This window comes from Crocodylus siamensis, chromosome 8 (assembly GCF_052110815.1).
Source record: "Crocodylus siamensis isolate JL-2025a chromosome 8, ASM5211081v1, whole genome shotgun sequence".
Lineage (NCBI taxonomy): Eukaryota > Metazoa > Chordata > Crocodylia > Crocodylidae > Crocodylus > Crocodylus siamensis.
The window spans coordinates 26,834,622-26,862,507 of NC_143402.1; the positions used below are offsets into that span (position 1 = coordinate 26,834,622).

The window sequence follows — 27,886 nt, forward strand, 5'->3', positions numbered from 1 at the left end:
GCTTGATCCTCAAATATGATGTGCATAGTACAAGGATCTGGATAAACAGTAAAAGCAGGGAACTGATAAGCTGTTTGCTAGAAAGCAAATATAGTTTCTGCATCCCAGATGATTGCTACAGTAATCTCCCTTGATTTTTCCCCCCATTTTTACCTTTGATTGATAATGCTATCCATTTTATAGTAAAATGATAACTTCGCTATGTACAATAAAAAGCAGAAAAATATTGAAGTAATACTATGGGAAAGTTGTAATATGGAGTTGTAAACTGTAGGGGCTTGAGAATATCCTGCATTTTTTGTAAAATTGGAGCTCCACCCAAATTAGGAATATAATGCTTTTCATCATTAGAATTAAGATTGAATGTAAACCACATGTATACGTGCAGATGTATGCACAAGTATGAATGCACACACAGACATACAGGTAGCTGAATTAAAACTATACAGTTATAATGGGGCAGTGACTTAGCCCAGGGGTTTTGAAAGGGTAAAAGATGATTGGAGGACTTGGGATTCCCTTTCCTCACCAGTCAGGCCCCAGAGACTCACCCTCCATGTCCCCCGATTGGCTCTTTGGGTCACCTGGAGGGGGATAAAAGGGGCAGCGCAGCTGACTCAGGAAAGACCAGTGAGGGACCACAAAGATGGAGCTTCAAAGAGCTGGGCCAGTGGGGTGGAAGCAGTTGCCCCAGAAGAGCCTGAAGGAGCGGGCCCTGCAGGCAGCAGTAGGACTCTCAGCAGCACGGCGTGCGGCTGGCAGGAGAGGTTCCCTGCTGGGTTCCAGGTTCCCCTCTGAGAGGTTGTGACCAGGAGGAGAGGCTCACCAGCTCCAGCAAGGATCTGAACAGCTACTTGAGAGGTTCCCAGCTCTGCTTCCAGCTCCTCCAATAAGAGACCATGCAGCACGATCTGAGGCCGGGGCTCCAGGAAGGTCAAGACCCCTAGCAGTTTAGCACAGTACCAGCACTGGTGGCTGTGCGGTAGAGTTTCTACCTGCTATGTGGGAGGTCTGAGCTCAAGTCTTGGCTGGGGTGGGTGAAGTAACAGGGAGAAACTCTTGTTGCAGTGGAAAGGGGTCATTGTGTTTTCCCCTTTCTCCCCCTCCAGGTACAGAGGCCCTATTTTCCTTGTTATTTGACAGTTTGTATTTTGTGCCTTTTATATTTCACCAACCAGTATTGTTTGTCCTGCTGTTTGAGTTTTATATTTTGTTAAACCTGTCTTTTGTCAACTGGATGAATATGTCTATGATTCTAAGTGTCTAACCTTTGTTGAATCCTGCCCCTTGGGGCATTGTAGTGTCCCCTATACCCCCTGGTTTATACTGGTTATGTTCCCAGTATTGTTCTTTCATTAAAAAGTATATGGTTAAGTCCCCATTGGTGGTCTGGCTCTGCTCTATAGGGGAAGGAGAGTCCCTACACCTTCCACAGTGCATGTGCACCTGCTTTGATCCCTTCAATTGGAGAGGGGGTACCTCTTGGAGTACCACCCAGGTTACATGGTAATGAATTTTCCCATTTTTGCAACAAAATTCTCTTTACTCTGCCACCCCTGACAGTTTTTCTCTAGGAAAAGAATGTGAAAAATGAATGAAAACACTGCAGGATATGACTAGCAAGGAAGTGAAACTGTTTCAGAAAAGCAGATGCCTTCACCAAAACAGCTGTTACTGGGGGCAGGAACCTCCTAACCATTTTTGACTCACTAGCAAGAATAAGTAGATGAATCAGCAAGAGCTCTGTGGAAGGATGTCAGTTACTTTAGGGCACAGACGGAACAGCAGCTCTCTGCTATAACTCATAACACTTTGCAGGTAGCGTTCTGAGTTACAACGTTCCCCCAAACCAAACAGAAGTTCACTGTTGGGCCCGGGGGGGAGGGAGGGTTGGTCAACCCAGCTGCTAGCTACAGAGCCTCTAACCATTTTCCCCTAGCAATGCCCCCTCCTCCCTCCCAGCCTCAGAGGTCTTTTCAGAATGGGAGTGGGGAAAAGGAACACAGGGAGCTGTTATAGGGGTTCCCCAGCTGACGCTGGAGGGTGAGATGTGTGTGTGTGAAGGGGCGAGGGCTCCAATCTACCCACCCTATCCTCCAGCATTGATTGGAAAAACCTCAGGCTGAACTCCCTCCACCCCCATTCTGAAAACAGCTCCAAGTCTGGGAGGCAGTACAGATACAAGTTACTGAAGATGCTATATTTTGAAATGTCTTCTTCTGAGCCCTCACACAATGAGGGTTCAGATTTTTGTGGGATCAAGCCCTTTAAAGCATTTTGCAGGTGTTCACTTCTGTTTGGTCACAGCTGTAGAGTGCTTTCAGGGGACAGACAAATATTGTCATTTCTTTCTGCACCTTAAGTTGGGCTGAGTCTATATACAAGACCTAGAAGGATCTTAGGGGAAACAATGACATGAATTGATTGACTGATAGTTCTGAAGACAAATGTGTTACCTGCCCCTACCAAGCCTAAGTTTTTACCATCTGGATTACAAACAGTCAGAAAAATAACAGAAACTTCCTCATTTTTACTTGTTTGTTGGAGCTGTAGGTCTAGCTTAAATATTCTAGTGAGTGCAGTTTCTACTTTTAAACCCTATTTCACCATCTAGCACTTGCACTCTCAGTTGTTGATTAGGCTGTTCTAGATTATGGGATTATAGGAAATGTATTTTTAAGTATATTTTAATTTTAAGTTTTCACATATATTTTGTGTGCATATAAGTTATGTTCTTAATCCTGAAAATAACTCTTCCCAGGCAGACCAGTTTACCTGTGCAAAACCCTCTGAAAGAAAAAGAGAGACCCTAGTTCGTTATTTAAAGACAATAATGGTTTTTACTTCTACAGTAAACCTAAACCAAAACTCAAATTATATTTATTTGAAATCTGTGGTAAATGTCACCGTTGTATCTACACAACTCATGGAAGATAGCTAATTATTGTCTTTAAATAACAAAGTAAAGACCAACAAAATGATTCAGCTGCGTTGTTTTAAGTACATCATTCTCTGTTGTTTAATGTTCAGGCATTGTTTCTGGGCAAAAATCTTTTTAACTGAGGTTGATACTTATCCACAGAGAAGAGGAGTTTGGTATACAGTTTGCTGGGAGTGGGGATGAGGAAAAATATATACAATAGATCAATTTATACAATTTCTACAGAAACTCAGCATTAATTTTTGCTAAATTCATTTGAACCTTTAGCTTTGAAATGTTTTATCTAGAGCTTTTCAAAGGATTTGCTTTTACTCTACAGAAAATAGTCCTGCTGCATTAAGCTATTATTATGCTGGCATAGAATCAGAGGATTGGGGAGGAGGACCTCAAGGGTCTTCCAATCCAGTCCCCTGACAGATTCAAGATGCATTGTTTCTAAACTATCCTAGACAAATGCCTATTCAGCCTGTTTTTCGAAGCCTCCGGTGAAGGAAATTCTGTAACTTCCCTAATGGTTTATGGGTTTTACAATTAGAAAAGTGGAGGATTTGTTTATTTATTTATTTATTTATTTATTTATTTTAAAGACTTTTAATCTAAATCCCATTTTGTTGTTGTTGTTTTCCCTCTCTTTTATGGGAAACTTCCAAATACTTAGAAGTGCTGCCATGTTCCCCTGCTCCCCTTAAACTTCTTTTTCCCAATCTAAGCACTGTTTTCCTTGTATAACTTGTATTCCAACCATTTTATCATCTTTGTTGCTCATGTCTAGATTCTCTGCATCCTTCTTAAAATGTAGTGTCCATTACTGTTCACATTTACTCCAGCAGAGGCCTAACCACTTCCAAGTAGTATTTACCATCTCCTGTGCCCTGCATACAATCCTTTTGTTAATGCGGTCAAAGTTGCATTTGCTTTATTTGCAACAGCTTCACATTGCTGGACCTTTGTTGAGTTTGTTGTCTGTAACAATTCCCAAATCCTTCTTGGCATCACTACTACCTAGCCTATTTTTCCCCATACTTTGCTTAGGCATTTTTCTTCCTTAGATAGAGCATCTTCCGTTTTCTCCTTGCTGAATTTCATTCTTTTTAGTCCAGTATTCTAAGTTACTAAGATTCTCTGGAATTCTCATCATATCCTCCAGAGAGCTTGTTATTCCTCCAGTTTTATCTCTTCTGGAAACTCAATCAATATATTCTTAGAGGCAAGAAAGTCAGCAGCAGGGGGGAGCAGGGGAGCGAGTGGCCAGATGTGAAGTCGGCAGCAGCACGGAGTCACTGCGGCCACTTTGCTCAGTTCCGAGGGGCCCCACAAAGCGTGGGGCCCAGGGCGATCGCCCTGATTCACCACTCCCACTGCTCCCTAGGGACAGCCCTGCCTGCGTCTAAGTTAAAAAAAAAAAAAATTGTGAGCCTAATGGTCCATGGGGCTAATACAGTTAAAGTATACTAGTTCAGTAATGGCTAGGCATTGCACTTCCTCATTGTATAGAAGGCAACCTGAAGTATTGTACCCACTTTTGGGCCGTACACTTCTAGAAATATGCAGACAAATTAGAATCCAGTGGAGAGTGACAAAAATCACTGGATCCTGGGAAATGTGACTTAAGAGGTAAGGCTGAAAAGTAGAATTATTTAGTCCAAAGAAGAGATGACTGAGGGGGGATTTGATAACAATTTTCAAATAACTGAAGTGTACTTATAAAGAGAATGCTGATTATACTCTGTTCTTGTAGGGGATATGACTAGAAGCAATAGCTGCAAAATGCAGCATAAACATTTTTGGAGATCAGGCTGAATTTTCTCACTATAAGGCTGATAGAGGTTGTAGAATCTCTATTTCTGGAAATTTGCAAGACCAGGTTAGACAGACATTTGACTGGGATGGTTTAGTTGCAGATAATCCTGTGTTGAGCAAGGAACTGGGCTAAATGACTTTTTGAGGTCTTTTTACATCCCTACTTTCTTATTATCCTATGACGTCAGAGCTAAATACAGACAGTAAACAAGCCTGAGGCTAAATCAATTCAATCTTCACAGGTTAGTCTAAGCTGAATAGATTGAACCAATAAGCAAATGAACAAACATTTACTTTTAGTTCTGGAAATGCAGTCACATGCCAGAAGCCAGGGGGTGCTAGAGCATGCCTCCCTGCTTGGTTGGAGCAGACAGCTTGGGTCAAGGCTAGCCTGCCCACCATGCAAAAGGGGGGGAGGGTTGCAGGGGAGTTCAAAGCATCCTCGGATACTGGGGGACTGTAAGTTAACTTGAATCTGGAGTGGATCTGGGACAGAGGTTCAATAAATGGATTTAACCTAAATTAGTTAAGTTTGATCCACATCCATCCGTGTTTATCTTAAACCGGTTCTGGCCATTTTGAAAGCATTTTTGTGCATGGAATTTCTGTTGCGTTACAGATTTGAACCAGTTTCCAATCACTTGTACCAGTTTATGTGTAATTTCTGTCCCTAGCTCAGAAGACTGAGGTTGAAAGTAAATTTCACAGATTTCATAGACATAAGGGCTGGAAGGGACCTCGGGAGATCATCGAGTCCAGTCCCCTGCCCAAAGGGCAGGAAGTCAGCTGGGGTCATAGGATCCCAGCAAGATAAGCATCCAATTTACTCTTGAAGGTGTTCAATGTAGGTGCTTGAACCACCTCCGCTGGCAGACTGTTCCAGACCTTGGGGGCTCGGACAGTAAAGAAATTCTTCCTTCTGTCCAGCCTGAAACGGTCTTGCAGGAGTTTGTGACCGTTCGACCTCGTCATCCCTTGGGGCGCTCTGGTGAACAGACGTTCCCCCAGATCCTGGTGGTCACCCCTGATAAACTTATAGGTGGCCATCAGATCACCCCTGAGCCTGCACTTTTCCAGGCTAAAGAGTCCCATGGCTCTCAGCCTATCACCGTAAGATCTGTTTTCCTGACCTCTGATCATGCGCGTGGCTCTCCTCTGGACTCTGTCAAGCTTCTCCACATCCTTTTTGAATTGTGGAGCCCAAAACTGGACGGAGTACTCCAGCTGCGGCCTCACCAAGGCCGAGTACAAGGGGAGAATGACGTCCCAGGATTTGCTCAAGAAGCATCTATGGATGCAAGCCAGCGTTTTGGTCGCTTTACTAGCCGCAGCATCGCATTGCAGGCTCATGTTCATCTTGTGGTCAATGATGACCCCCAAGTCTCTTTCTTCTGTAGTGCTATCCAACGTAGCACTGCCGAGCCTATAAGGAAGCTGCAGGTTTTTCCTCCCAAGGTGGAGAACCTTGCATTTTTCGGTGTTAAACACCATCAGGATCTCGTCTGTCCATTTGCTGAGCTTGCCCAGGTCAGCCTGGATCACTCATCTGTCTTCTGGCGTGGCTGCTTTGCCCCAAAGTTTGGTGTCATCGGCGAACTTGGCCAGTCCACTCCTGACTCCAATGTCCACATCATTAATGAAGATGTTGAACAGTATGGGTCCCAGGACAGAGCCTTGAGGGACCCCACTGGTCACAGGGCACCACGATGAGTGACTGCCATCAATAAAAACCCTCTGGGTCCGACCACGGAGCCAATTTCCCAGCCGGCGGATCGTGGTGGAGCCAAGGCCACAACTGGCCAGTTTGGCCAAGAGGTGATCATGGGATACCAGCTCAAAAGCTTTTTTGAAGTCAAGATATATGACATCAATCTCTTCTCCCTCGTCCAGGTGATAGGTCACCTGGTCATAGAAGGAAATGAGATTGGTCAAACAAGACCTACCCGCAACAAACCCGTGCTGGCTGTCCCTTAGAATGTTAGCCTGGGCCAGTCCCTCAAGGATGGCCTCCTTAATAAACTTTTCTAAGATCTTCCGCAGGATAGAAGTCAGGCTAATGGGCTAGTTAGCCAGATCCACTCTCCTCCCTTTCTTGAAGATCGGCACCACACTGGCCTTCTTCCAGTCTTCGGGCACTACACCAGGGCGCCAGGAGTTTTCAAAAATCCGTGCCAGGGCTGGGCTATGACGCTCACCAGCTCCTTGAGTACCGTGGGGTGCAGATTGTCAGGGCCAGCTGACTTGAAGGTATCCAGATTTTCAAGATGTTCCTTCACGAGGTCAGCATTTATGGAGGGTAGGGGATCCCCATCACCCGGATCTTCCTGTCCCATAGCAGGCATGGGTGTCCCATGGGACTGATGAAAGATTGACGCAAAGTACCTATTTAATAGGTTGGCTTTTTCCTAGGCGTCAGTTGTCAGTTGCCCCATCTGGTTTAGCAGGGGTCCAACGTTGCCCTTGCTTTTCCTCCGGCTCCCCACATATCTGAAAAAGGACTTTTTGTTGTCCTTGATGCCTGAAGCTAGTTGGAGTTCAGTTGCAGCCTTGGCTTTCCTGGTTTGCTCCCTGCAGGACCGGACCAGTGCAGAATAATTCTCCTTGGAGGTGAATCCCATCCTCCATCCTTTGTAGGCTTTCCTTTTTAGCCGCAGGAGGTCTGCTAGGTCCCTAGAGAGCCAGGAGGGCTGCTGTGCCTTCTTGCTGCCTTTCCTCCGTGTTGGAATAGATTTAGCTTGTGCATTGAGGATCGCCTCCTTGAGAAGCAACCACTCTTCTTGAACTCCCATCTCCCTGGGGTCATGATCCCTGAGGGCCTGACCAACAAGCCTCTTGAGCTTGTCAAAGTCGGCTTTTCTGAAGTCAAGGACTTCTGTGTTGCTGACTGACTTGCCAGCTTTACGGCGGATGGTGATGGTGATCAGCTCGTAGTTGCTGTCACCCAGCTTCCCATCGATCACTAGGTTGCCGATTAGGTCGTGCCCTGTAGCCAGTACCAGGTCGAGCAGTGCTTTGCCTCTCGTTGGCCCATAGACTTCTTGAGTCAGGTAGAGGTCATCCACGCATGAGAGAAAGCTTTGCGACCGCTCGGATTTTGCTGAGTAATCTTCCCACGAGATGTCCGGGTAATTGAAGTCACCCATGACAACCAAGGTCCTGGAGCAAGCGGCCTCAGTCAGTTCCCAGGCAAACTCCTGGTCAAGCTGAGGACTTTGAGTGGGAGGTCTGTAGTAGACTCCCACCATTGTGTCCCCTGTGCCATATTCCCCACGAATTTTTACCCAGAGGGTCTCTAGCTGTCCATGCCGGTCGCCAACATCAGCTTGCAGGGACATGTAGCTTTCCTTCCCATACAGAGCTACACCCCCGCCCCTTTTGTCAACACGATCCCTCCTGTACAGGGTATAGCCCTCTATACCCGTGGTCCAGTCATGGATGGAGTCACACCAGGTCTCCGTTAAAGCAAACACAATTCTTTAGGTTTTGTTTGGTCATAACAGGCCGAAATGGCTTTTCATTTTTTTTAAAAAAGAGCCAATTAGCTAGACTTTCTATAGGAGAACTATCTGCAATTTAGGGACAAGAAATTCATGCCCCAGCTTATAGACAGAACTCTTGGGTAACTTTCCCATCATCCATGATAGCCACTATCTCAGATCCTGGTAAGAAACAGGGACCCTAATCCCTATGGACTATCTACATCATTTTGGACATGGTATCCCTTCTCTGCTTCCTTGCTTAATGTTTTTCATGCCATGTGGCATATGAAAACTACAAGGAAGCATCTCCACCCCACTGTCCTATTCCAAATGTGTTCATTTGTTTCTGTTAACTTCATTTATGTGTCTTTGAGTTTTCCCCTTTTCCTTCTCCCAGTTAGTTTCCAAAATATCACTTGTTCAGGTATTTCTTTACCCCCTCAATTCTTCATATGTGACCTATCCGCCTTCATTTATGTTCTTGTTTTCCATAATTTTTGTTTTCTCTCTTGGTCCTCTCTTCTGCTTGTCTGTCTGATATCTTTTATGTTTGGAAAATTTGAAGGATTCTTTTATGGCTACTACATATAAAATATTTGTCTTCTTCCCATGACTCTCTTTGTTTTCCAGCTTCTGTCACTATATAGCAGTAAGGCTTTTACATGACTTTTGAATAGTTTGATTTTTGTTCCAAGGCTATATTCCTTTGACCTTTTTAATATAGTTTGGTTTCATAAATGCTGTTCTTCCTTTCTGTATATGGTTCTCTATATCCTTGTATCCTTGTCCTATTACATTGATTTTGAATGCCAGGCACACACATTTTTCTATCTCTTCTAACAGGTGTTTCATTTTCTTCTCATTGAGTACCATACATTTTACATTTGTGCTCAGTGTGTTTTTGTTTATACATGTGCTTTCTTGTTGGAAAAAAGGCAGACATCAGCAGCAAATGGATGGTCTTCCAGTTTAGTTTTTGTTGTTTATTTTATGCTTGTGTTTTGCTGCCCTTTAGTGGTTTTGTTCATTACTCAGTTTATTTCTAAGAAAACAACAGAGGTGAAAGCATGCATCTGTTTGAGTCCTGGTATTACTTCAAGGTGCTAATAACATCAATGGTTACAATACAAGGAAAGCCTTAATGTCTACTATTTTGATGGAAATTTTATAGCTGTGTAATATTTTCCACAGTGCTTCCCAATATGCAGAATAAATATTCTTTCCAAAGTCCAGGAATAACATTGAGTCCATTTTAAGTTTAGTTCGATTATGTTTTCAATGTTAAAACTGAATCTCTGTATCCTTTCCTCCATCTGAATCCAGACTGTTCTTTTCTAAACACGATGTCTAGAATATCTTGCATCCTGTTCATCAGGATTTTATAGAATATTTTATCTGCTATGACAAGTAATGTGACACCTCTCCAGTTCTTAGATGCCATGAGATCTCCTTTCTTAAGCAGTTTTGCCAGCAGGACTTTCATTCATTTATTATTGCTTCCTGTTCCCAGATCTAATTGCATAGTCAATAGAAAATTCAGATGAGTCTTGGGTGTCTGCTTTATCTAGTTCTCTATTTTAGAGCTTTCTTTTTTTTATGACTGTATATGCCTTTGCAGTGTCTTTTGCATTGATCAGGTCTCTTTTTTACAGGTAGGTCTTCTTCAGCTGCTGCTGTCTCTGGGTTTTTGTTTCACTATGGCCAAAGACCTCTTTAAAATGTTCACCAACCACCTTCTCCAGACACCAGCACACCCAGCCACTCTCCTGCCACCTCCCTGCACTGCCCCAAGAGCAAGCCAGCCTATTCCTGGGAGGTCCCAGGCAGCAGGAAGGCAGCAGGGATGGTGTATGGTGCACTGGAAGTACCAGCAAGCTCAGGGAAGAGTTGGATATGGTGGGTGCTGCCTCTGAGCTGGGGCAGCTAGCTGTCCACCTGGGTGGACCTGGGAGGTGCCACCACTGTGGAGGGAAGGACCGGGGCTCTCCACAACTCAGGGGCTGTTCAGCTTGCTGGCAGTTCACCCACCAGCTGTGGAAGAGGCAGGCAGGCTCTATGAAAAAGAAAAAAAAAGGATCAGGCCCCTTGCCTCTTCTACCTATCGTGCAGCCAGGGTGCAAGCTGCCATATTAAAGGCTTCAAGATTACAACTAGTTATGTTGCAAACTAAACTACATGTGGATGTGATTTAGTTTGCAACATAACAAACTCATTTAAATCAAAAAAACCTTGCAGGTATAAAGTGTGACACAAATAAATCGTTTACAAGTGCCCTTTGTTCTGGTGTTTTAACACTCTTCTTTCTTCTGCTGTCTTCCATGTTTTGTCAGCTATCCATTCTTTTCTGTTTTTGTTTTGTATTGTTAGTATTTCCTTTTCAATGTCAGCATATATCGAGCTTATGTTTTGGTTCTAAATTGTCATTGTCTTCTTTTTCTAGGGCAGCAAATCTGTTTCTAATTTCTGTGTAGAAGGTATACTATACCAAGCATGCCACTGAGCTTTTAAATTTGTCAGTGTCTAATTTTTTCCTGCTTCCTTGGAATATTTTTTCTTTTACTTGAACCTAATTTGTGCTATTTGAAATTTGTTCATTATTAATATCAGATCCTTTTTAGTTCTTACATCTATTAGCAAGCATCTCCATACCCTGTTTGTCATAATATGATGTGTTCTAACAAGTAGCACCTCTCTAAGTTGCCTTGAAATACCTCTCTACGTTAGTCCATGGAGCTCATCTGCATTGTATAGTGTTGCTACAGATTGCCCCCAGTGGCTTTCTGTTCAGCCCCACATTCCATATATACTTTTCTGTCTTAATGTGCTGGATGAAATTTAAATCTACATGTCACACAGTCAGGACAACCTTGGGACAATCAGACCCACAACAAAGTAGATGTCTTTTTACAGACTGGATTCTTAAATCTAAAGTGTTGAAGGAATAGGTGGTCTGTCTTGACAACAAACTTCCTCCCTTTCAGTACCAGTGAAACTGGTCCACAGATTTAATCACTCCCAGCAAATCTTAGGTGGTACAATATTTTTTTCTTCAAAGAACTAAAAAATGTATAATAAAGTAGCACAGTCTCAGGCCCATAATATTATTGTGTCACTATTCCACAAACCATTAGTGCAATCAGCTATCTCTAATATGGAAGAGGTTTTGAAATGTGTGGGCCAAGACATGAGCAGTCAGAAGAGCCTTTTTCAACTCTGCAAATGTAAATCACACTCTCCTGACTACTGAAGCAGTTTGTTTTTCTTGCCCAACTTATGCAGCAGTTTTGCAGTATTGGCAAATCTAAAATTTAACTATGTAATAGGAACAGAGTCCTGTAAAACTCTGCACATACTCTTCTCAAATATTTGGGGACTTATTGAGCTCTATTTAGCTTCAGTGTACTTTTTAATCATCTTTTTATATATCAAACAGCTTTAATAAACAACAAGATATTCTTTTGTGCCAAGATAGAGTCTAAGTATAACAAACTGTCTAAAAGAGGAATAGCTTTAATTTCCTTGAGCAGAGAGAGCTAGTTAACTATGTTAGGCTGAAGTTAGGCAAAAGGCAGGAGAGGTACTAGGCCTGTGCGAAGTGGCTAGTATTCGCTTCGGATTTGGCTGAGTCAGGGGGCAGCGATTTGATTCAGTGTTTCGAATTACTGTTCTGAATCAATTTGGCTGAATCTGATTTGAAGATTCAGCCACCACCAAATAGGCCGAATTTCTGAATCAATCAGGCCCACCCCTGCCCACTCTCCCAGCCCCATCAATGGCTGCACTGCCTGTCCTCAGTATCTCAGCTCTTTAAAAAAAAAACAACAAAAGCTCCACACTCACCGGTTCCTGCCAGGTTGGGGAGTGATCCCTGCTGCCCACCAATGCCCCATGTTGCGTGGGGGGATCTGCCATGAGCCCCCAGGGCCCCTGATGCTGCCACAGCAGCTGAAGAGTGCAGGGCTTTTTTATTTTTTTTAAGAGCCAGACACTGGGGTTGGGTGGGGCAGCCGTTGATGGGGCTGGGAGAGTGGGTGGGGGATGTGGCCTTGTGGCAGAGACTCCCATGCAGTATAGGGCAGTGGGGAAGCAAGGATCTCCCCCCCTGCCTGGCAGCAGCCAGTGGCTTTAGTGCTTTTTTTTTTAAGAGCCAGGACACTGGGGCTGAGCAGAGCAGCCATTGATGGGGGTCAGGAGGCACTCAGGGGGCTGGGGGAGCAGGCAGGGGATGGGGTCTGGTGAGGGTCCCCCCGTGATCCCCTCCTCCCTCTTCCAGCCCCCCACCCTCCACTTACCAGCATGGAGTCTGCGTCCAGCTCCCTGTGGTGCTGAATGGGGGCTACCCGAATCTCTCCAAAGCTCTCTGAATCTTTTCCAAATTGATTTGGAGAGCTTTGAATCAATTTGGACCTTTTTATTGGTGTCCCAATTCTATTTGGATTTGGAGATTCAGCCACTGAAATGGGCCTAATCTCCTCTGAATCAAATCAGCACCTGAAGCTTTGCATAGCCCTAAGAGGTACCTCATAGACTGGGGTGGGCAAAATGGTGGATCTGGCCAGCAGCCAGATTCCATTTCCCAGAAGCCCCTTCCCTCATGTCTGTATCCAGTCTCCATGGAGATCCCAGCTGCAGCTGTGCTGTGATAGCACAAGGCTGGGGTTGCCATGGACACTGGTCCCAGCCATGCTGGCAAGGCATGCAGCAGGACAGGGGGCTGCTCCAGAGCTGCTGGGAACTTGCAGTGGAGGCAGCTTGGTTGGGGCAGGCAAAGTCTGATGCATGGCTGGATCCAGCCCATGGACCAGACTTTGCCCTCCCCTATTGTAGACTAAGTAAATAAGATACCTATAGCCTAAGTATAGACATTCAAAAACACATTTAAAAAGCACCTCTTAGGAGGCTACTGAAGTGGCCCCTCGCCACAGTGCACCCTCCCAGGTGGGGACTGGAAGCAGTACCTTGGTGTGAGGGAGAGGGAAAAGGAAGCTCCCGTGCCAAACGCACAAACCAGCAACCTGAGGGTGGCCCCATATGGCTGGGGGGGCTCCCTCCCTCCCTACTCCAGTCTCTTGACAAATGCATTGAGAAGCTGCAGCATGGGAAGCTGGCCAGCCTAGCTTTTTGCCATGTCAGGAACTGAGGGTTGGGGAAGGGAGCCCCCATGCTGTGGGACCCAGCCCAGCCCCACCGCCTCAAGACTTGACCCAGCAATCTGGGGTGGGGAGACACAGCATGGGAGCTCTGTTCCCCCAAATGGCCATGCACAGAGGAGACAGAGCCTTTTCTGTCTCCTCTCTGTGACAGCCTGGGGGTGGGGAGAGCTGGGCTGGTGCTCACCCACAGCAGATAAGCACTGACCAAGGCTAGCAGCCTGCCCAGCAAAGGGCCCCTGAGATGCTGGGTGAATGCAACCTACCTTGACTCACAACAGGATATGGTACAGACATTCAATAAAGTGCTCTAACCTAAAGCACTTTAGTCTGATACCATATTCATCAAGGATTAGCTTAGAGCAGACTCCACCATTTTTAAAGTACTTTAAGTGCCATGAACAACTGTTCTGTTACAGCTGTAAAGCACTTTCTGCATGTTTAACATGCAATAAGTGTAATGCTTGTACCTGGCCACAGAGTTTAAGGTTTCATAAACTTGAGTTCATTTCATCAGATACTGTGAAAGGACAGCCTTTATTAGATTTACTAGATTTATTGGTTCACATTTTGCAACCTGTTTTCTCTTTTTTACTATTTACTGTTTACAGTATTATAAATATTCAGCAAATGAATATGTAACTATTCTTTCTTCAGATTCACAGGACCATTAGCAGTTAAAATTATTTAAAAACCCTACTTCTCAAAGCAAGTTTTCATTACTTCCTTTGGCTGGAATGGTACCACAGCATGTAGCTGCTATTACAATTTCTGCCCTTGGAAGAAAGACAGCTTGTTCACAGTGAACCAAATTGCCTACAAATCATTTGATTTACTTGAATCACATGTTTAAAGGGACTCCCCACAGATTGAATTTGTTAGGCACCCATCCTGCATTTATTACATTGGTGTTGACCATAAGGGAATCTAAAACAATGTTTACATTGTCCACTGCCTTATCTATTCAGACTGCTTGTTCAATTCCAGATACCACTCCATTCAAATTCAAATGCCAGGTTTTGGACAGGTATATGTTTCCAGGTAACTGACTCCATTTTGAGATCTAGTAAGTTTTTTTGTTCTATTTTTAGCAAATCTCTGAAAACTGGTACATATTATTTTGATCAGTTGACTAAATCTGTGGTGCTGATTCTTGCACTTCTACTAAGCATTAAAAAGTAGAATGAACTAGATAAGACTCCCCTCTTCTACCATACATATCTGCCATAGCTGTATTTGCAGGGATCATTGCAATCATCTTCCATCCTCCTCACTAATAGGTACTTCTGTCATGAATGATTCAATTTCCATGGCCTATCACAGTGTCTTTGGCCTCCTTTTACTATTCTGTTTTTATTTTTTGTAGTATTCTGGCACTTAAGAGCTTAGTCACAGGAACCCATTGTATTTGGTGCTGTGCTAACATAGAACAAAATGATGGTCCTTACCATAAATAGTTTGCAATTTAAATATAAAAAAGATTCTACAGATGATACGGCCAGACAGGTGAGTATGAGGAGACAATACTGGTTAGTGTCATAGACATTTCAGCTAGGGCCATGCGAGGCTTCAGATCCAGAGAAGCTTTGGACACTTTGGGGTCCAAAGCAGCACATCCGGGTCAAAGCGCTGGCCTTGTTAGGCTTCCTGAAGTGGTTCGAGCTTCCAAAGAGCTTCAGAGCCATCTTGGAACCACCTCAGAGATCCGGCCATAGGGTATCATGGGGAAACAATAAAATATCTATAACTTTGTTGTTTTTTGTCCTATTTGGATGAAGTTTTTAGGAGCAGTAGATTCTCTAGAGAGGATGAAGCCTAACACATTTCAAGAAGATAGGTGCAGGGGTTTGGGGGCAACTGTACCCCAAATTCTTGAAAGTAAAACTCCTGTCACATTTAGGTATTACTGCACAGGGAGGTCAAAACTGCAGGAATGGTAGCTCTTACTGAGGCCACAAAGCCTGCCAAGTTTCAAGAAGATTGGTGCAGGGGTCTGGAGGGAACTACCCCTCAAGCTGTGGACAAGAAAAACTTGTGCCATGGGTGCTTGTGGGACCGACTGTCTGTCTTGGGGCGGAAGGGGAGACACTACTGAAGCCCTGGCTGCTAAGCTGCTGTTTTACTAGTTACCAATCAATCAGTCATGATTCACTCAGGGACTAGCTCAATACACATGACCTAGCTACTACATAATGACTCAAGGAGCATCAATTAGCACCTACAAAACCAAGCGAAAGAGAGGAAAGAATCAATACCGACAATCAACTGCCCCAAGACAGAGGCAGTCTTGGCACGAGTTTTACCTGTCTTGGGGCTTCTTGGCCTGACCTCCTCCACTAATGGAATGTGCTCCTCCTCCTCTGTTGATAGGACTCCATATCTGTTCTCCAGGCAAACAATGAAGATTTCTGATTGCTGCCAGAGGTCACAAGCTTCCAGCTTCCACCTTTCTAGAAGTCCGTGTCCTCTCCCTTGTCTAGCACTGCCTTTGGCAGTCCTTCCTCCACAGTCCTAGAGGTCTCCTTCAGCATCAAATCAATGAAGTCCTCATGGTGAAGGATAATTCAGAGCTTTGCCACCTCCAAGGGGCGCATCCAGATGAGCCTGCATGTGCCTCTTGCAGCATCTCAGACTCCTTTGAGATGCTGCAAGAGGCACATGCAGAAACAAGAAAATGTTCCCTGTGCTGCAAATCTGCAGCACAGGGGCAAAATTAGATCCCTGGATATCCAGGGTCAAAAAACCCCACAGAGAAAAAAAGCAGGGCAGGGCACAGTCCCTGACCATGCCCTGAGGCAATCAGAGGCTGGCTGGACCCTAGCCCCAGTGCTGGTAAGTAAGGGGTTGGGAGGGTGGAGGAGGGGATCATGGGGGGGACCTCTGCTGGCCCTGCCTGGCCCCATCCCCCACCTGCAACCTGAGCCCCACTGAGGTCCCCTGATCCCTATCCTGCCTGGCCCCATCCCCCACCTACTCCCCCAGCCCCTCCAATCCCTGCTCTGCCTGGCCCCATCACCCACCTGCCCCCCTGAGCCTCTGATCTCTGCCCAGCCCAGCCCCTTCCCTCCCCAGACCCTGAGCTCCCCTGATCCCTACCCCCCACCACAGCATCCTGGGAAATCAAAAAAAAATAACCCCCTGAAACTTACTGGCAGTTCCAGCTGCTGTTGGGGTTCACTGGGCTCCACCCACACAGTGCGGTGTGGGGTGACAGCCCCAGCAGCCCCAGCCTGGGTCCTGGTGCCCTCCACTGCCCTGTGCTGTGCAAGAGGGCTCTTCCAGGAAGCCCTGGACCTCCCTATGCTCCTTCAGGCTTTTTTTTTTTTTTTTAAGGGGCATGAGGCTGTTGTAGGTGGGCAGCCAGTGAGGGCTAGCAGTGCAAGTGGGGGATAGGGCCAGGCATGGCAGCCACTGGGGATGAAGCTGGGTGGGGCAGCCATCAGGGGGGCTGCAGGAGCTGGCAGAGGATGGGGCCAGGCGGGACAGCAATCCAGAAGGTTGGGGGAGCAAGCAGGGGTGGGGCATGTGTGTCCTGCATGGGGGGTGGTAACCCCCGTGGGGGCCACTTGGCTCCTGTAGGGGGGCTGTAGCTCCTGTGGGGGGACTGCAACCTCTGTTGGTGGGACTGTAACCCCAAGGGAGAGCTATAGTCCCTGTTGGGGGCAGCAAAACATATATTCATGTATTCATGAAATGTATTTAGAATTCAATTTATTATTATGCTAGAGACACTGGTAGGCTTCCAAATTGCTTTAACACTGTAGCTATATCAATAAAACTTTGCCTGACTGATCATTCTCTCTCTCTCTCGCTCTCACTCTCTCACTCTTTCTCTCTTTCTAAATATATATATATATATATATATATATATATATCCACATCCATGTTCCTCCACAATTAAAACAAAAGACCAATATATCTATATATTTAGGGTATTTTACAGAGCAATTTTGGGATTTTTTTATCAGGAATTTTTCAGATTTCCAATAGGGAACACGAGAATTCCTGCTAGGGAAGCCAGTGGCAGGACCCTGCCTGCTCAGAGCTGGCACCATGGAACCATCTGGCTGTGGCTGACCTCCTGACCAGTTGGGGCCAGGAGGACATGCTTTGACAGTTCAAAGCAGGCCACCACACTCGGAACATCTTCCGGGTGATAGCTGCCCGAATGGCCGGGCAGGGGGCACACATGGCCATAGTGCCACACAGAAGCAACTCTGCAGCCACAGCCCACTGGCAGCTGGCCCAGAGGGGCAGACACCTCTACTGGCAGTCCCCATCCGGGTCTGGCAGGTGTGCAGCAGGTCACAGCCAGGCAGCAGCCCCCACTGCCAGACTGCTGCAGTTGGTAGAGGGTACAGGGAATACTCAGGGCTGCTTCAGCAGTCCAGCTGGCACAAGGGGTAGTGTCCCCAGGTACCAATTGGCTGGGCCCCAGAAGCTCTTGATTGTGAGTAGCACTGAGCTACTAGACAGGGCAGCTTTTTATACTTCTGGGGACAGGTGCTGGCCACAAGCCCTACTTCCCCCTGGCTGCAGATCCAGGAGGAGCCAGGCAGGGTTATTTTGCCCCAAGTGGCACAATTTGCCCCACACCAAAGTGCATGTCCAGGCACCTGCGCTGAGGCAAAAAGCCCTGGCTCAAATTTGCACCACTTCTATTTGAGCTGCTGCAAGCGCACATGCCTGCATGTGTGGAGGCTCCCAAGGGGGCTAAGCGAGTTGGTCAATGTGATTATAGAACTGTTGGCCATCATCTTTGAAAACTCATGGCAATCAGGAGAGTTCCAGGACAATAGGAAATGAGCAAATATAGTGCCCATCTTTAAGAAAGGGACGAAGGAGGATCCACAGAACTATAGACAAGTCATCCTCATAGCCTCATAGACCAGTCAGAAAAATCCTGGAGCAGGTCCTCAAGGAATCCATTTCAAAGCACTTGGAGGAGAAGGTGGTGATTAGGAAAAGTCAGCATGGATTCACCAAGGGCAAATCATGCCTGACAGATCTGATTGCCTTCTGTGATGAGATGACTGGCTCTGTGGACATGGGGAGACCAGTGGATGTGATATACCTTGACTTTAGCAAGGTTTTTGATATGGTCTTCCACAATATTCTCACTAGCAAGCTAAGGAAGTATCAGTTGGAAGAATGGACTATAAAGTGGATAGAAAACTGGCTGGAATGTTGTTGCGCTCAGAGGATAATAGTCAATGGCTCAATGTCTAGCTGGCAGTTGGTATCAAGTGGAGTGGCCCAGGGGTTTGTCCTGGAGCTGGCATTGTTCAATATTTTCATCAGTGACCTGGAATACAGGATGGAGTGCACCCTCAGCAAGTTTGCAGGTGACACCAAACTGGGGAGAGTAGTAGATACACTAGAGGGTAGGACTAGGATTTGGAGAGACATCAACAAATTGGAGGATTGGACCAAAAGAAATCTCACAAGGTTCAACAAGGACATATGCAAAGTCCTGCACTTAGGACAGAACAGTCCTATGCACCAATACAGGCTGGGGACTGACTGGCTAAGCAGCAGATCTGCAGAAAAGGACCTGAGGGTTAAAGTGAACAGCAAGCTGAATATGAACTAACATTGTGTGCCCTTGTCGCAAAGAAAGGTAATGGCATACTGGGCTGCATTAGTAGGAGCGTTGGCGGTAGATTGAGGGATGTTATTATTTCCCTGTATTCAGCACTGGTGAGGCCATATCTGGTGCACTGTGTCCAGTTTTGGGCCCCCCATTACAGAAAGGATATGGATAAATTGGAGAGTCCAGCAGAGGGCCACAAAAATAGTGAGGGGGCTAGGGAACATGACTTCTGTGGAGAGGCTTAGAGAAATGGGCTTATGTAGTCTGCAGAAGAGAAGACTATATAATATAAAGTATAACAACTGTCACTCATATTTGAATATAACTGCTACTGATACTGGAAGTAAGTTTCAACATATAGGGTTCAGCAGATGTGCCAGGACAAGTTGGTGACTATGTTCTCTCCTACTGTTGGCCAAGATGGTATGATGATGTTCTGTTGCACATTCTGCTTCCTTCATAGCAGAGTGCCAAGATCATCTGTCATGGGCCATAACTTCCCAGGAGAGTAAGTCCAACCTGGCAGGCTTAGTGCAGGCCTTGCAGTGGAGTTTGGGACAGCCAACCTTCCTATTCCCTTTTTCAAATTCACTGGCGGTTGATTGTTGTCCATACGTATGACATGACTGACCCAGATCATTTGCATCTGTGCTAGCATGGCTGCCAGTCATGGTTCTTTGTTGTTCATGATTTTGTCAGACTGCGTAATTCCCAGACAGATTTTAATTCCCATTATGCTGCATAGGTGGCATTGTTTGCAGGCAGTTAATTGTTTGATATGGCAAAGATAAAGGGGACAGGTCTCTAACAAGTATAGAAGTCAGGGAAGCACAACAGCTCTGTAAACTTGGCATTTTGTAGACACTTCAACTTCCCATCTTGTCCATAGTGTTTTTTGCAGGTGACAGAAAACTGAGACAGCTGATTTTAAGTGTGCTGAAAGTTCTTTGTGAAAGCTGGTTTCATCAGGAACTGTGCTAGCTAGGTAGCAAAAGGATTTGATGTTGTTTAATTGGCTGCTATTCAATTTTATTTCTAGTGGTGATGGACATAATAGGTTTGGGCAAAGGAATTCAGTAAATATTGCAGGTCATTCTCAGAAAGAGTGACACACTGAGTGGTCAGCATGCAGTAGATCTTTTACTTTACTTTGTTGGTATTTGCTTTTGGTCTTGAATTGGTAGAGGTTTAGAAGTCCCTTCAAATTGTGTTGTTAGGGTGACACCAATACTGGTAGTACGTGAGGTAACTACTAGCACTCCAGCCAAGAACAGAGTCAACAATGTAGGGGCAAGCATACAGTCCTGTTTAACCCCATGGGCCACAGGAAAAGCATCAGATGAGTCAGCACCCACTGATACATGGGCCTGCATGTTGTCATGGAAGAAGTGAATGAGGTTAATTAGTTTGTCTGGGCAGCCAGACTTTGCAAAAAGGCACCAGAGAGCAGTGTGTCCAACCGAGTTGAACACCTTACTAAAACAGAATAAAAAACAGGGGGGATTTAATAACTGCCTTCAACTACCTGCATGGTGGTTCCAAAGAGGATGGAGCTAAACTGTTCTCAGTGGTGGCAGATAACAGAAAAAGGAGCAATGGTTACAAGTTGCAGCAAGGGAAGTTTAGGTTAGATATTAGGAAAAAACTTCTCACAAGGAGGGTAGCAAAATACTGGAACAGGTTACCCAGAGAGGTTGTGGAATCTCCATTCTTGGGGGTTTTTAAGACCCAGCTAAACACAGGCTTGGCTGAGATGATCTAGTTGGGGATGGTCCTGCTTTAAACAGGGAGTTGGACTAGATGACTTCCTGAGGTCCTTTTCAACCCTAATTTTCTATGGCCACTTGTACACGTGATGGGGGTTTAATCCCCTAAATTGAAATGGTGTGTTTTTAACTGTGATGATTAAAAACCCACCTTTCAATTTAGGGGCTTCCATCATTGTTATGGTGAGGGACCCAATCCTTTTTTTTTTTTTCCCCTGCAGAGCCTGCCCACCTCTCCCACAGCTGGGGTATGAGCAGCCAGCAGGCCAAGCAGCCCCTGACCTGTGGGGGTCCCAGTGCTTCCCTTCGCAGTGGTGGTACCCCCGGGGCTGCCTGGGTGGCCTGCTAGCAGGTAGGTGCTGCCTGGGTGGTGCTGTTACCATGGAGGGAAAGTCTCGGGGCCCCTACAGCTCAGAGCCCATCAACAGCTCACCTTCTAGCTGTGGGAGAGGCAGCCAGGCTCTGTGGGGGGGAAAAAATGGTCAGGTCCCTCACAGTTTGTTTGTTTTTTCCCCTCAGTGAAGCCTGCCTGCTTGAGCTGCCACTGTGCCATGCAACCCCTGAGCTTTGGGGGGCGGAGCCTGCCCACCTCTTCTGCAACTGGAGGAGCAAGCTGCTGGTGGGCCCTGAGCTGTGGTGGGGGAGGGGGGTTGGACCTTCCCTCCACAGCAGCAACACCTGGGGCCACCCAGGTAGGCAGCTAGCAGGTGGGTGCTGCCCCAGCTCACAGGTAGCACCTAGCCTGATCCAGCTATTCCCTGAGCTCAAACTGGGGCAGCACCCAGTTCACCTGGGCCACCACAGAAGGAAGGACTGGGGCCCTCTGCAGCTTAGGGGCTGCTCACCCCCCCAGCCACTGGAGACATGGGCAGACATGGGAGACGTGGGCCGTGACTCACCGCTTCTGCTTTCAGCCTGCCTCTCCTGTGGTGGGAGGGGGGAGCTGTCAAAGGCTGCAATATTACACATAGCTACATTGCAAAGTAAACTACATGCAGACATGGTTTAGTTGCAACATAGCAAACATCTAAATCATAAAAATTCCCTGGACGTGTACAGCAGGACACAATTAAATCGCAAAACCAGACAATTTTCGTCACATGTACAAGCACCCTATGGTTCTATGTCTGATGTGACAGAGCAATTAGAGACATCGAAGAGGTGATAGAACTTCACTTAGAGACCATGTTGTATCTACCCATAATATAAGATACAAAACCTAGCTTTCTCAAAAAGAAAGGACTGGAATTTCAGTGAGGTACAAAACCGCATAAAAATTACAGATTTTCATATCCTCTGCACTCCTGGCTACTGTAGGCTTTTTAATTACTTCTTTTGAAGTCCACGAGCACCTAATAACTGTCAAAGCCTGGAGCATGTAAACATAAGGAAAATATTACTTAGTCTGTGCCTCTTTCCCTCTGAGTTCAAGAAAGTCTTTAGCACTAACACCTTAGAAAGGAATATTAAACCTTCCTTCCCTTATTTAATCTCAATTTGTGGTATTTGTATACAGCCTGTGGCGTACAACGTGTCTGTGTGTGTTTGTGTCTGTTATATTCTGTTAGTCTGAGTCAGCAAAGCAGTTAGCTGTGTCCTGCTAAATGCCTTGCTGAATCTGATATCTAAGATGTTAAATAAATCAAAGAAAATCACTTATCAGGGATTCAATTCATTATTGAGAAAAAGTTATTCTAGAATAAAATTTCAGTCTATATTTGAGTCAGCCTCAAATTATAAAATGATTATCACAAAATAATGTCATAAATTTAACTGTGTTATATCTTAGAACTTTGGACTTACAGTAACAAGAGCTCCTGCTACTTGGCTACCTGATACCAGTACAATCTAAATCTTAATATGTTCTTTCAGTTACAATCGATACATCTTATGCTGGCTGTGAACAAAGCTAAACCACTTTCTGTATGTTGTTAAGAGTAAGTCAGTTAGAGAGTTCACAGACCCAGGAAGGACAGAACCATACCATAATTTGCTGCTTTTGCCTTACCTAAAATTTATTGATGAAACAAGCATTTAGATAAAACAGAAAAAATAGTCTCATCTGCACAACATGGGCAATGATCCCCAGAGACTTTTCTCTTCTTTTCCTCAGGTCATCCCCTGGGACTTCCCCAGGAGCCTGCCTACTCCTCCTGTCTCGCTTACTCAATTGCAAGTCATCCATATCCATATAAGAGTCAAGTTTGCAGATATTTCCGATCTCAGAAAGACACCACAGCTAAAACTTTACTGGATGTTTTGTTCTGCTATTTTGTTTGTTTTTCTTGGCGATATTGATGCTTTCCAACATTTTGATGCAGCTATATTTATTTAAATAACAAAATGGAGACACCAGCTATAGCATATATTGCCCAGAACCTTTCCATTCGGTTGTGCATATTCTTACCCAGGATTGAGACTGAACTGCTTGAAACCCTGATCTCATATTTGCAAGAGCAACCCAATTCAAGTTAAATTGTGTGTAGGTGAATGGGAGGTGAGCCATAAGGTCAGTTACAGCTCAGTAGAGATTACAACTAGTGTGAAGGGGGTTTTAAAATACCTAGCCATGTTGTAAGTATTCACACATGGCTGGAAAAGGAATCATAGCATCTTTATAAATACAATTTCACTGTTGTTTTTAGAAAAGCTTTTCTTGATCATAGCCCTTCTTTTTTTTACTTGTTGGTCTCTGGTCCTCTACAGCCAGCAAGTTACCTGTTATCTCTTGCCTTTCAGTCTCCTGCAGACCAGTGTAAGAAGATTCATGCAGGGGATGAGGTGATCCAGGTCAACCATCAAACTGTGGTGAGTACTTTGCAGATGCTGCAGTTTGTGCTGAATATTTCTTTAAGCAGTTAGTTTTATCTACTGTAAAATGTGGGCACTTTTGCTTGCCCTTTAATGAATAAAATGTGTTCAGGGAGTCTGAAAGCAATAGTTTGATTGATTGACAGACCCCTAAGGATTAATAAAAAGTTCCATTTTTTGAGATATGAGATTTTATTTGGAAGATCATTCTCCCAACTGTAATTTTTACATTTTGGTTTTTGTTATAAATAACTTATTTATTTTAATACACTTACTTCATAAAAATATGTGTTTTAAATTCCTTATCTGAAATTTATATCCAATGTAGAAATGCTTTGCAATGATGTGCTAAATACAATTCCAGTGGAGTCCAACAAAATGCTATTTAAAACAAACAACATTAATGTGCTATAGTTTCTAAACTATAATCCAAGGTACTTCTGGTAGGGCATTGTTGGTGCCTGCCACTTCAGGTCAGAGAGATGGCAGGTGCCTGAGTGATAAGGGAGGCTATTTAATGCTCAGCTCTCTCTGCTGAGAGGAGGCAGCTGAGACTGGCCAACAGGGTTAGAACATCTCCCTGCTGAGCTCCTTGGGCTAGGAGCAACTTGGACATATGAGCTGGGGCTATAGGGATAGAGGAGGCCCCAGGTCCTGGGCATGACCAAAAACTGCACCCTGCCAGGCCTGGTGGAACTGCTGGATTCACAGCAGCCCCAGGAAATGCCAGGACCATGAACCTCCCTGGTGAAAGAAGGGTAGGGGGCACCTGATAACCTCCAGCCCCCGCACAGTCTTGGCTGGGGAAAGCCCGGACCTGGGAGATCTTTGAGAGGTCTGAGGCTCTCTTGATGCAGTCAAGTTGTGAGGGAGAGAAGGCAAGCTGCTCAGACTTGATTGGATGGACCCTTGCATTGGTCCATGCTGGGGCCAGGACCCAAGGGGGGCCAAAGGGCCATGGGTCCACTGCAAGGGATGCCCAGAGCAAGAGGCTTGGGATTTTGACTGGCGTGAGGGTGAGGCCAGGGCCTAAGGGGGAGCCAAAGGTCCCAGAGAGGGGACCACAGCTTGAGGGGGAGAAGTATTACAGGTGAGCTTGGCTGTCTGGGATGCCATCTGGGAGGCATGGATCCCAGCATAAGGGAAGGTTTGGAACTGGGGGTATCACCCCTACTCATCGGGTCCTAAATGGGCAGCCTCCCACCTGAATAACATCAAAATCATTTGTCATCAAGATGTGGCAGGAGAGAGAGGCAAGCAGTTAGCCCAGAAACAGGTGGGTGGGCCAACTTCTAACCGGCCCCGGGAGGGCCCCCTGTTACAGTACTCCTCTACGCATGCTTATTTGTAAGCTGATGAACAGTTACAGTGAAGTGAATGAAACAACTCATCTGCTTGATATTATGCAAATGCATGCATGTGTGCAGGATTGGCATCTAAGATATTACAGGACACAATGTACATGCATATAAATATTATCATCCTTGTTTTTCCTCAGTTTTATAGCTGTATAATGATTATACAAGTTATATAATGATATAACCCCATATATGGCAATGGCTTAACAGTTTTTCATTTTTATATATAAATACAGAAATAATTTATCATAATATTCAGCATGTGCTGAATTCTGCCCTGATTTACACAGACAGCTCCACTGACCAATATTTAATGGTTTTCCAGTTCTTGATCTCTGAAACTAAATGTTGCATTAATAATATTTAATGAATTATAAATTGTAACTGCCTATTGAAGAACCTTTCCCCTGAATATTAAAGAGGTCAATTTAGGTGTTTGTTATATTTAGAAAAAATAATATACATAATCCCTTCATTTTTTCTACGAGGGTATCCAAAATGATGATTCAGCTCCCATGGTCACAAAAGTACGGGTGTAATCTAAGGATGCCTAGTTAAACTCACTACATCTCCTTTATCTTAGCTGTGCTGTGGAATCTAACATGAGTCTCTGCACCTCTCCATGTCCTGTCCATGCCCTGTCCACATCACACTGTCATGTATTATTATTATTACTATTACTAGTATTATTATTGGAAGATCTGGAAATGGCCTACCCCCAGGTCATGTTATGTTTGGGCTGTCAATTGCCATACATATATATATTATTATTATATATATATATGTAATAAGTGAGGTTAGAATTGCTTTTGAAAATTTAATTTTTGGAGTTTCTAAGTATTCTTTTTGTTCATGTGTGACATTTAACTGAATAACCCAAATGTTACAGTAATCTATTTTATATATTTTATCAAGTTCAACACAGAAATTGCTAATTACAACAACTCACTGCAGTAATGAAAAGCAGTCTCTAGAACTATCAAGGCCTTTTGTCAAGTAAATTTGAAGAGCGCAAGTTCTGTTCTACCAATTAAATCACTAGCCACAATAATGACATTGTCAAATTGTGAATTACAGTAGTCTTAACTGTTCTCCAGATATGGTATTTTCCTTTCTAATTGGTTGTCCTTATCTCATTAGACAGATCTGTTTGAACTTGAAGGATGGTGATTTTTCTGTGTAGTTTCCTGTCATAACAAATCTTTGGTTCCAGTTTAATTTCAGTTTAAGTCACCAAAAAGTTGATAGAATCCGGTTTCAGTTCCTGGCTCTGGGCCAAGAGACCTTCCCATGCTGATTGTTACTATAAATTGCTATACCAGAGTCTCCTGCCTTTAGAACTCTACTATCAAGTCTCTTTTGATATGTTGACAAGTCAACATCATTCAGATGCTGAGATCTGAATTTCCAGGAGCTTGCAAATAGGTCCCTGTTCCTGCAAAGTGAAGATGCTAAAAAAAACTAAATTTGGGCTGCTGCTTTGTTGTTTACCATACCATAACAGTTTTCATTTTTGCTTTTTCTACCACTTCTTTCATTCTTGTGATAATGTATTCATTTTTATTAAATACATATATCTATTTGGAACAACAAAGTCCCACTAAAGATTCTTAATTCAAGATTCTGCTCTCTATGAAAAAATGCAATACATGCAGCCACATACTTCTGACTGCACCCAGTCTTGCCTCCTTTATTGTCTCATTGAAAAATACAAAAATCTATCCACTTTTATTCTGACTTTGGAGAGCATGAGCTCTATCAGGGCTGATAATACTGGAATGTCAGTTTAGTAGTGTGTATCATAAGTAATCAACCTATTATACAGTTAGTACAGTTGCACTCTGTTTTCTAATTATTTAATAAATGTAATAGTTAATCAGTTCATTCTTTCAACAGAAACTAATAAGTAAAAGAACTAATAACCAAAAGAATAATTTTAAATAATGTGTAGAGTGAAATCTCTCTACCATTTATTTCATACATAAATATTGACCTCTAAAGTCATCTTCTGTGTTTCATTGATATCAAATTTTGCCTGATTCGTGGTTTCAAGTTCTTCTCTAAACAACAATTCCTTTTCCTGAAAATGCGCAAACTTAACCTCAGTATTTTTTTTCTTCTAAAATTTTACATGGATCCTAACACCAATGCTTTTCCACCACTGCTAGCAACAATCTTATTAATAATTATTTATAATTTATAGCAGCTATTCATAATTCTAAAAGGGACAAGGAGCTGGCGAGTACAGGCACTTTAACTACCAGGGGCCAGTGTTGCTCTAAATTTCAACTGTGGGTGAGAAGAGGCTGATGACCAGTGAGACCATTCCAGTCACAACTTGAAAGCTTTATTAGGATATGCAATAGCAAAGATTTATTTGTATCAGTAAAGTCAATGCTTATGTAGTCTTGTATTCAGGGGAAAAAAAATACAGTTCCACTGGCCAAGCTTCTCTGTTCCCCTGGGGACTTTGGGGTCCAGCCCCTGTTGAGCTTTAGCAAAGCCCAAGTTTTTTTTAACCTATCCCCAATATTTATAGTTGCTTGGTTTTAATAGTCTAACAAATTATCTTTGAGTGGTTTATTTAAATGTCTTTGTTTTTCTGAAACGTTGAAACTTTTAGAACGGGTTTGAACCGGATCTCTTACGGACTTGTAAGATGTCAGTTAGTTGGGATATACATCCTTAGAAAAGTAAAAGGGAGGGTTTCTTATCTCCTTTCTTTCTGCACTGTGGAATGCTGTTTAACACTGGCTTTTTACTTGTTTACCCTAGGCGGCTTTTCTTTTGTTTTTACAAATAATCTATGCATGTAAAAATGATCTATTATAGTACAATAACATTAATATGTTTGGTTACATCAATTACTACTTCTAATGTTTTAAGATAAAGCCATAATATAATGTAATGTCTCTTTTTACACTGGCTTCTTTCAGGCGTTGTGCTTTGTTTAATTATGATTTGTTAAACATGTTGATGTATGTTTTG

The 27,886-nt window shown here is 44.2% G+C and overlaps 1 protein-coding gene across 1 annotated transcript in view; it reads left to right on the top strand.

Moving 5' to 3' along the window:
* LOC149858241 (connector enhancer of kinase suppressor of ras 2-like) overlaps window positions 1–27,886 on the top strand; it is a 762,411-nt gene that overhangs the window by 438,310 nt on the left and 296,215 nt on the right. Inside the window, exon 10 of the mRNA XM_090059075.1 lies at window positions 23,469–23,537. Coding sequence (XP_089915201.1) covers window positions 23,469–23,537 — 69 coding nt within the window. The remainder of the gene's footprint in view (window positions 1–23,468; window positions 23,538–27,886) is intronic.